General features: G+C 36.9%; 1 protein-coding gene across 1 annotated transcript; it reads right to left on the bottom strand.

Annotated features, from left to right (window-relative positions):
* Positions 1–415: 415 nt before the first annotated feature.
* Positions 416–10,579, bottom strand: LEPROTL1 (leptin receptor overlapping transcript like 1). The gene is made up of 4 exons (XM_075203839.1): positions 10,351–10,579; positions 7,639–7,714; positions 7,019–7,205; positions 416–3,861 (listed from the first exon to the last, which is right to left on the bottom strand). The coding sequence occupies exons 1-4, from the start codon at positions 10,364–10,366 to the stop codon at positions 3,745–3,747; spliced, it is 396 nt and encodes a 131-aa protein (XP_075059940.1). The 5' UTR covers positions 10,367–10,579; the 3' UTR covers positions 416–3,744.
* Between the last annotated feature and the right edge of the window lie 60 nt (positions 10,580–10,639).

Raw genomic sequence — 10,639 nt, 5'->3', positions numbered from 1 at the left:
GGGCAACTCACTCCAACAGTGTCTTCCTGTTGAAAATCTGGTTTGACCCATTAACTTATGGCCCAACATATGTAGCAATATTGTAGTGTCTATAACTAAAATTCAGATATGCTACATAAACCGATCTGTCTTGCTCCAGCATCCCAGTAACATATTAAAAAGAAAATGGGAATTTCACGCCTGTATCTCCAAACCAACGCTTACATTTTAAATGAACATCAAAATCGGTTAAACTGCATATGAAGACATTAATTGAATTTCCATTATCATGAACACATCTGAATACTGCTACTATGCCTGATCTTGAGTAAAGTGTTTTCTTTAGAGTCAATTCAACATGTCAGCTCTCATGGAATTGTAGAATTCTGAAAATTATTTTGTACATTCATCCTTAAATATAGAAACCACAACTGTCGAAACTGATCAAATTTTTATTCTCTCCCACCCCAAAAAAACAGGTTATTGATGTAGAACATAATAAGCATATTTCAGTGTATATTAAATTAAATATTTCTGGCAAAGTACAGGAAATATACATAGGTACTATGGTCAACTTTCAACAAAAATCAAATGGATGTGATGAATTCAACAGGACAATAATCTAAAACGATCACAAATCATCAGAAACAATTTGTATTTTACATTATCTAATCTGGTTATCTTTTGTTACAAAGTTATCTACTTTCATTGTGGCATACAGTATATATATACACACACAAGGTACTTCCATCAAATACTCTGAATGTCTGAGGACTAAGATGCTATAATTCTAGAAAAACAACACAATGCATAACTAATCAAAACAATGGATCTTGCAAATAGTAACAAAAATGTACAACCTATAAACAACCATTGTGCTTATATTTCTTGACTCTATTTCTTCTTTACAGACAAACCATTTGTTGTAATTACACTTCATGAAAGCCAAGACACCTTCAGCATAGTCCTGAGCTATAATGCCCTCTTGTAACATTTGTCTCTTGCAGCATGAACAACTGAAACTCTAATTACAAGCCTCAGTGTCAAAACCATAGAACAAATATAAACATATACATTAAAACACAGGTTTCTGAATATCTGGTAACATATTACAGAGCACGTTCATAAAACCTATTGCTTCTGCTCAGCATATCACACACACAGTCATGGGAGTCTTGCTCTTGTCGTTGTGGAGTAATTTGTTAGCTTGTTACACTGCTAAGCAATATAATGAGGGGAGCACTAGGGGCAGTGTGGGTAAAACAGGATCATTTTTAAATCTACATTAAGATATTTTAGGCAGGGTGTGCCAAATTATGAAAAACCCCATATCTGTATAACACTACTTATCAAGCACTCTAGGTAAGATATCCCATACCTACATACACAACAAAAACATATAGCTATAAAACACAAAACGGTTCTATACATTCTGAAAAGTAACATTAAGACACTCAAAAATGTACACCCCCCCCCCCCACTCAAAAAATAAAGCCTTTAAAAAGCATTGTAACTTAAAATTTAAATGCATTTATTAAAGTGATTCTAAAAAAATAAAAAAAAATCATGTCTCTGAAAAGCAGCATTCACCATCCTCTGCCTCATTGTTTTATACCATGGTTACCCCTGATGAAGTCAAACCTCTACGGAGGAGGCGCAAACTTGCTGAACAGGCCAGTGTGGTCCCAATCTCATCAATCTGCTTCTTTAGCTTGCCGCCAACACTGAATATATCATTATGTCTGCAGCCTAAAGGTATACCTAACAATCTGCAGCTCAATACATTGGATCCTCCTTTCTGGAGGGCTGGCCTTTATCAGGAATCAACTTCCAGTCCTGCTGAATAATGGGGTACTAAAGGAGAGAATAGCACCTTTTGGGCAAAAGGATGGGAAACTTCATTTTTAAAAATAAGAGAAAACCGAGCTGGCCTTTAAATTAAACAAATGTTTATGAATGAGCTCTTACGGTTTAGATTATACAATGACTTTCGTACAAACTCTTTATGAATTGCAGCACTCAATTTATTTTGGGCCAACCTGCACTGTTGGCTGCTGAGATTTTTATACCGATTTATCTAAAGAAAGAAGTCATTTATCACTCTAGTTCTAACCTGTGTTACACACAGCAAGTGTTGTAAATAATGTTTTGGGGTTTTTTGTTTTTTTTTACTTCACATTACAACTGATAAAACAGAGTATCATTTATCCACATTGCATGCAAGTGTGGTAATGGCCTGATGTGACACAAAGAAAACAAAACAATCAACGTGTAGCCTTTTCCAACACACAATGTGCCAGTGACAATGTTTATTCCAAACATTGTGTCTTATCTATTACAAAGACCATATCTACCATTTATGTACGAGCAGTGTATCAAATATTCTTTACTTGGGAAATGTGTGGCAGGTGCACAATATTTTAAATTGCAAAACATTTAAACAAAAATAGTGTGTTCTTTTCATACTCCTTTCCAGTTCCCAGAACCAAAGAGAAGCTTTCTCGAGTGGGACGGTAAATGAGGACAGGTTGATAATAACTGCAGGAGAACAAGGGCTTGTCGCTTCCTGAGAATGCAAAGATAGATAGATATATATATCTATCTATATATATATACACGCTATTAAACAATGGAATGCTTACAGAAGTATTTTTGCACAGCTTGACAAAAAAATAAAAATTTTATCTCCTGAATAATCAAAACATCATTTTCAAACACATGATAGCATGTAACTAACAAAATAAATGTAGTTGTATATAAAATTAATTTCCCTGTTTATGTGCCTCCATTCTAGGTTGCAAAAACTTTAATCCCATCATGATAAATATGCAATATATTAATATTTTGGATTCAGTTTCACTACTTGGTTAGAAACATAAAATAATGATGCTGATGAACCAGTCTAATAACGCAAACGTGTAAATAATAATGCAAACATGTAACATGCCGTTAGTTAGCAGAACCACCAATGAAAACACAAGGACACAAATGTTTTGAGTATCTTACTGTACAGGTCAGTTGAGCATGTTACTGCATATTTATTTTATACCGCTGTTTATATTTCAGTCTCCTTAAGTCTCACCACAATCTCAATGATCAGTTTCCTAAATAAGTATAGCTAAGATGCTCTTAATGTTAAGTACATTTGCCGAGAGGACACACAGCTAGTCAGTGCTGGTATTTTTACCTTCTCTTTACAACAAAGTCATTTTCAACTGTAACAAAATAAAAAAAAGTTCATCTAAATAGGACAACAAATAAATAACAAAAACACAGCTTAGTTGTCTAGTTAGAAAATAAAAATATCTACACTAAACAAGTGAAATAAAAAGTGCATTTTCTATGGCATTTCTCATTTGATACATAGGCCTGACATCATGCAAGGAATGAACTAAAAAGGTTTCCAGCATTAAAAAGGGAAAAAACCCAAAACAGTGTTTAAAAAATAAAACGGATAACAAGAAACTATCAATAAAAAGATAACCTAACCATAAAAAAAACTGCTTGACAAAAAGAAAAATGACAGAAAAACATCTCGAATCACATAGAGGAAGTAGTAATTTTTTCTTGGTTAAAGCGATTTTCTGGCAAGCCATTCTGCACATCCTTGGCAAAAGCATGAATAAAACGATGTGACAAGGCTCCTCATGCTAGTGCCAGAGTAAAGTTACTGTTCTTGCTGTGCTCTGTCTGTTCTGCTGGCTGAATGGATGGATGGTCACTGGAGTCAGTCATGGCTGCCTGCAGAGAGCAGTTTATTGCACCTCACCACTGCTGCCAACTGAAATCGTCGTTGTTTCCAAATACTAAGAAGAAGCCTAAAATGGTAGAAAAGATGACCACATTTCCTGTGAGAACCAGCGCACACGCTCCCCAATAAATCTGTGAATAAAAAGACAGACATTTTTAATTCTGACATATTTTATTGTAACTCAAAGTCTGAGATAAAATATGATTTCAAAAACAGATTATCAAAATATGGGAAACCACGAACACTATAATAGAACATACACTGTACTGCTTGTTACAGAAATAAACAAATATTGCATCAGCGAAGCTCAAAATAGTAATACGGCTTTTATGATTAACTTGCTGAACAAAACCTGAAAGGCAGACCTGGTCTGAGCGCAGCATATTTTTACCATCATGAAGAATGGTCACATGCTGGCTTCGTTAACCAAGAACGTATTTTAAGTGCAGGCTGGTATTACTGGCCAAATGTCTTTGTGACAGTTCATTTGAAAAGCCCCTTACAATCCTATTATAATACATAAAGATTTGCTGGAGTTGTGTGTCTTATGATCCCTTTGACAACTTGAGACTTATTACTTACGCAGGGAATCTCACTACTATGACACTTCACCAATATGCAGGCCAGTCCATGACAATGAGAAACGAGGAGTTTCAAAGGTCTTTGATTCAGCAGTCATCTCCGAATGGTTATAAAGACATGTCTTTGTACCTTAATTATGTTCATTCCAAGATCCCACCATTGCAGGTTAGTGTCTAAAGGGCTATATCCTCTCCTTTTATCTATGAACACTTGTCACTGTTCCATTATACCATAACCACTGTGCCACTTGCCATCAACATTCATTCTGCCTACAATATACTGGGCGAGTATACCAGACACGAAAGAAAAATAATTATATATTTGTTCTCAGAAAATAATCTTCTCTATTCTCAGTCTGCTCTTCCTGAGGTGGTAATGACCTCTGGTAAGCATTCAGAGTTATATGTGAAGGTAGAAGACATGTGGGCAACGTCCTCTACAACAGGCTGCTTTAACACAGGCACACTTATTTCTCACCAGTTAGAAATACTAATCCTCCTGTGTGTCAGTGGTTCTAAGGAGGATACTGTCCGTACAGGCTGAAAAAAACAAAAACCCTCTCATGCATTTGTTGATGAAAGCAAACTGTATATTATCCCAGGCAAAAAAGGGGAGGTGGGGGTCGGACAGACTGACCGTAAAATAAAAAAACAAAAAACAAGACTACCAATTATCTTTCATAAAGACAATGCTTTCTTTTTGAGGACACTTGTTCCAGTTCCTCTCCTTCTCAGAGCATTCAAATGGCCACAAGTCATCAGGCAGCCACAATTGGCCCTTTTCCCTTTATGAAAAATCAATTTCCATCCCCAGTTACTCTTATCCACAAATCCTCTTTCCTTTACTTTCAGATCCCAATGAAATGTATTGCAACCATGTGTGGTGAAGCGAAGCCCAGAAGTGGAGTTTGGTCTGCTGCCATTTTTCTTTCTATGTTCTTGTCAGTCTTCATCAACAACGCGACAACCATTGTTGAGGCTGCTGTAGCTAGAAGTTTAGAATCTTTTGCAGAACTGATTTATATGGGGCACTATACCTTACCACCTTCTTGTGGACTAATACTAGGATTGCTGTTTAGGTTTACTATAGTAGAAGTTCATGGGGACATAATGCCCTTGGTGTTTAGTTTTCATTGCACAGAATTTGCTTTCCCCATCTACTGTTTTAAATTCAAACATACAATTTTCATTCAGTTCCAGGAAGTTGATTTAGGCCTTAGGTTTCTGAATTAATTTATTTGCCATTTTCTTTAAGCAGAGTCGCTCATACCAGCTACTAGGGAGTGTTCATTACAACTTTAAGGTAGATTGTCCAGTGCCCTGGAGAGCGGAACTGAAGAAAATTTTGCAGCAAGCTCCCCAGAGATCAATATTTGTTCCAATAGAAAGCATAATCCTGGTTAGATTTATACAAAGTGCATTTATAGTGGGCGTTGCCTTAATCAAATGCTTTCCCCTCCATGTGGAAAAAAAATTATTTTTTTCCCTTTGGCAATACAAACATTTGCAGGCTCTTCACATCTCTACAATAAAGCCCTATGGAAGAACTAGAATGCCATTGTGAGTTATGGCCAGACTTCGCTTTCTTCAGGTAAAGAGGAGCATTTCCGGTGGGTCGGGGAGGGACATATTTGGTTTACGTAGGGGGAAGCTTTATTTAAAAATAACTTCCAACCCTTTCATGCTACTGCCAACTGCATCCTCCACTAGCTATTCTTGGGAGAATGGCACCTTATTAGATGTTGTATGGTATACGTTTAGCTAATGATTCAGTAGTTTTTAAGTAACACATAGCTTTTCCATATATCTATTTTTACACAATGGTCTTGTGCTACTCCAGCTTTACTATAACAAAGGCCATTTGGATATCCTGTAAACGGACAGTTTTTCCAAACCTGTTTTGATAATTAAAACTTTAAGCTAAAGTCTGCGCTCTGTACTTGATTGTACATGTTTGGTGTCTTAACATTGATTGTCTGTCCCTTTTTAATGCTAGTGAGAAATAGATGAGCGCCAAACGAAGCATAACAGACGTATATTAAAGCAGCAAAACAAATAGGTGCTTTTTTTTAACATTAATCGCTGTGGCATGCTATAAGAAGAATGTTGGTATTTACCATTTAGCCTTGTCTTTTTGCTCCAGGTTGCTATTAATAATTTATCACTCTGGGCTACCATGGCAACCACAGTCACATGCCATGTGATATAGTGAGCAGAGAAGCTTTGGGACACCCTCTGAGCTCTGTCTATACTGTGGCAACCATCTTCTCCCCCTCTGCCACATGACATGTTAAGAGCTGTATGCCTGTCTGTGTAGCAGACTGTCAGCCTGCCAGACATTTTTGTTTGCCAAAAAGAAAGCCTTTGAAAAGGAGATGGTGAGATGTAGGAAGATGGCGAAGAAAAGATGAATGCTTCATATATACATGCTAGTTAAAGAAATTATATATATATATACACATACTGCTTTAAAATGTCAATATGTACAAGTGAATATGTCATTACTTTATAAATACCAAATCAGGATTTATACAGTTTAAAAATAATTATTGCACATAAACGGTGTGACCTTACAGAAAGCGAAAATGATCTAAAACTAGGGGAACATAACATTTTTTGTTATCCATCTCCATCAGTAGCGCACCATTACTGCCTTAATAAATCAGAAACCATATACTTTGCATTTAAAACAATATGTTCAACTCACCACTCCCGCTCGGGCAAACACCATAGGCAGTCCAAATGCAGAGAGAACTATGCCGGTTGTGAGAAATATTGCCAGTTCTTTGCATGCATTACTTGCAGCATCTGTGTCATCTACTGCTCGCTTTGCTATGCAGTATGGAATAGGTGCCAATATGTAGAAGAACAGCACAAATAGTGGCCAGTACTTGCTATGCAAGAGAAACAAAAAACACATTACTTACTACTTACTTTGAGACAGCCTTAAAAATGCCACATGCAAACAATTTTAACAAGAGGTCGAAAAAGAAATGATCCAATTCATAATTATGCTGTAAAGCTTATATTGAAAACCAATTTACTATAAGGAGCAGGAATCATAAGCTGCATATACAACAGATACATTTTAATAATTAAAATTCAATAGTTTATGTTATATCTTTAGTTTGGGTGAGTGAGACCTGCAGGCCGATAACTTTGACCAGAGTCTACTACAGTCTCAGCACAACCACTATTTATCTATTTTTAAAGATTGTATAAAAATAACTATGTCCTTAAGAATGAATACAGTACATCTCTTTCAAACTCATGCCCCCCTCATACAGTTTTTCTATTTACCATTCCCCCCTGGTGACGAATACTTACTTATATTGTGGCAACGCACATCCGAGCATCAGAAACATCAGTCCTATTGCTCCTCCAAAGGAAAGGCTGATCAGAGCTAAAAAAAATAATAAAATATAAAAGTATTACAAATTAAAAAATACAGAAATACAAAAATACCTAAATGAGAACTAAATCCACAAATATTACTGACAATGAAATGTATCTACAGCTTACTGTGACAATTTTTGATGTACATAAGTTACTTAATGATTCTTTATTAACAAGATCAACAAAGCAAAGCTACATGCAAGAAGGAAAAGAGTTGGGGGATTTTTCAGTTAATGAGAAATGCATTGTTTATAAAAGATAAACACATGCAATACAGGAAGACGTACACTGATTTTGTGACAAGGTGTAGAGGACCGTAAAGTACTTGTGGAAAAGTCAGACCGACTAAATATTGAAATGAATGAGTTATTTGAATATAAAAAAAATAAAGAAGGTGTCTTACCACAATTTTCCAGTCTATTACTTCCCATACCTTAATGTTAACCAAAACAAAGTCTAATGTAGATTTTGGCATGAAGTGACAGCAAAACAAAGTTTTATTCAGTGTTCACAAAACTCAAGACCGTCTTGTAAAACACAACCAGTCACAAGGACTAAGGAATCGAAAACACAGCAACCCAGTCTGGCAACTAGTCAGCAGACAGTCATCTGATTAACCTTAATGCCTATGGACGCTTTTAAATCTTTCAAATAATTTGCAATCAAAGCGACAGTTCAGTATTTTCAAACACCACCTTCAGCATGACCCAATAAAAACACCACAACTAATTTTAACCCTTAAACAAGCATGTGTGAATTTTTGCTTCTGACAGGCAACGCCAAGTCGTACTCATCTATAGTATAATCCAAACAGGAGAGACCATAAAACGTGTCTGGTGTGGTAGGAATGTTACTACAGAGAAGGCAAATGTCACTTACTGCAATTCACAGTTTAGGGCATTAAGGGGCCTATATATGAAGCATTGCATATTTTGCTTGTTAAGTAACATCTCTTATCGCCACTTTTCACTGTGGTAATAGATGCTTTTTCAGAGTTATTTATGATTATAGTTATGCCGGGACAGCGCATCCAATAACAGGCTATCCTAACGTTGGATAAACTACAGAGTTCGCTTTCACCGCTTGCTTTTCTCAGAGACAAAAACATGTGCTTATGGGTTCTCTTGCAGACTGGCCTCTCTGCGTATGCACGAACCTAGGAGGACAGGAGGTGTGCAGCACTATAGGGGAGGAATCTGAAAAGAGCCCTGTAAACATGGTATCTTCAAGGGGGCTGTTAACGACGATCTCAACAGCCAACGCCATCTCAAGATGGCATTAGCAATAGAAGCAAAGCTCTGATGAGCTAAACTTTTTGGAGCTCGATTTAAAAAAAATAAAAAGACCATATCGCAGTCCCCATAACACAGCTATGGGGACGTCTACTGCACACAATAGTTAAAGGAACACCTCAGATATCCACAGCAATACTACTGTATTAAATAGCCCAGATACGTAAAAATACTATAAACCTGTGAAAACTGATGTTTTCAAAGGATTTAAGGGCAGGGAGGGTTTGATAAATAGACCTCCAAGTCTATATACACACACATCTCCCCTGTTGGGGGGAGAGCGATTAAGATTTACACAAGTGATTAATACAGTATATACATACATGTCTTTCCAAGGCAGAAGGGGAAAATTAGACCATGTCCTACTTTTCCCTATCCCTGCTAGGTCATCCACCTTGGAAAAGCAACCATGTTCAATGCAGAGGTGTCTATATGAAGTCCATCATTCAGCTGTCAAAAACTAAGGTGAAACAAAAATAATTACCAACCAGGTACAGAGAATCATACTTAGAGGTATACTTAATAAACTGTGGTTTTAAAAAAGTGGAAATGTTGCCTATATCAACCAATCAGATTCTAGCTGTCATTTGGTAGAATGTACTAAATAAATAATAGCTAGAATCCAATTGGTTGCTATAGGCACCATCTACACTTTTTCAAATCCGCAGTTTAGTAAATATACTCCTTAGACTTTTGAGAGCACAGCAACACAACGATAAACGTGAAATCAAACAGGGCCTGATTATCCAATAGACTGACTAGACTGCAACCTGAGGCACTTTTGGGGGATGGGGGCAAATTTATTGGAGGGGCAAAACTGACAGGGAGAGGTATAACCAGAAATTAATTTTAATATACCAGAATACAGGAGTCATTCCACATCAGATCACCCCAAAAAAAAAAAATGAAATGTCCACTACCCATCTAAGATTTGTTCGAAAAATTTTTAGTTGAGAGGATGTCAACACAACTATTTCTGTCAAATATCTCCCCTTTTAAAAAGCCACTTTGTACCAATCTGTTTCAGTTTGAGAGTGTCATTCGTTCATTGTGTGGTATTTCGATTTTAATAAATCTGGTGCATTATGCAATGTAGACACTGAACGGACAAACACAGACATTTTACATTAACAAAAACAGGGTGACATATTAATTTCAAGTTTACAAACTGGCTCGTCGAAACATTCGTAAATTTGACAATAAATAATCTGCAATTTAGCAAAGTCTCATACAGTCACACATATGACCCAGGGGGCACACACAGGGGGGGGGGGGGCACACACAGGGAGGGCACACACCCACTACTCCACACATCTTTTGTCGCAGCGGAGTCTATGAGGGAGATCATTACCTTTGATTCCAGCCATTGAGGAGAAGAGTCTGTCTTTACTTCTGTACAAGTTTATGTATGGAAGAGTCCAAGTTACCGTGTACCTGCAGGAAGTACGTAGGCCTATATCACCGCTGCATATAACGTATCAGCAGTCTGCTATGTAACGTCCAATAAGACAGCTGATACTCGGCAAAGCAGCGCTCCACCGACACCACCGGATCCCCCACTTCCGCCGGATGTGCTCTATCCTCCACTCTTTCCTCCGACATGGTTTTTTTTTTTTTTTTTTCTTATTCCGTATCGTACA

This window comes from Mixophyes fleayi, chromosome 1 (genome assembly GCF_038048845.1).
Source record: "Mixophyes fleayi isolate aMixFle1 chromosome 1, aMixFle1.hap1, whole genome shotgun sequence".
NCBI classification, from domain to species: Eukaryota; Metazoa; Chordata; class Amphibia; order Anura; family Limnodynastidae; genus Mixophyes; species Mixophyes fleayi.
The sequence above is the reverse complement of the archived record's forward strand: the minus strand, read 5'-3'. Positions and strand labels throughout refer to the sequence as shown.

Coding starts and splice junctions, on each gene's coding strand:
- LEPROTL1 (XM_075203839.1), bottom strand. Junction 7,206..7,638: donor TGTGCGTTGCCACAATATAA/GTAAGTATTCGT, acceptor TCTCTTGCATAG/CAAGTACTGGCCACTATTTG. Junction 3,862..7,018: donor TGTTTGCCCGAGCGGGAGTG/GTGAGTTGAACA, acceptor TTTTATTCACAG/ATTTATTGGGGAGCGTGTGC.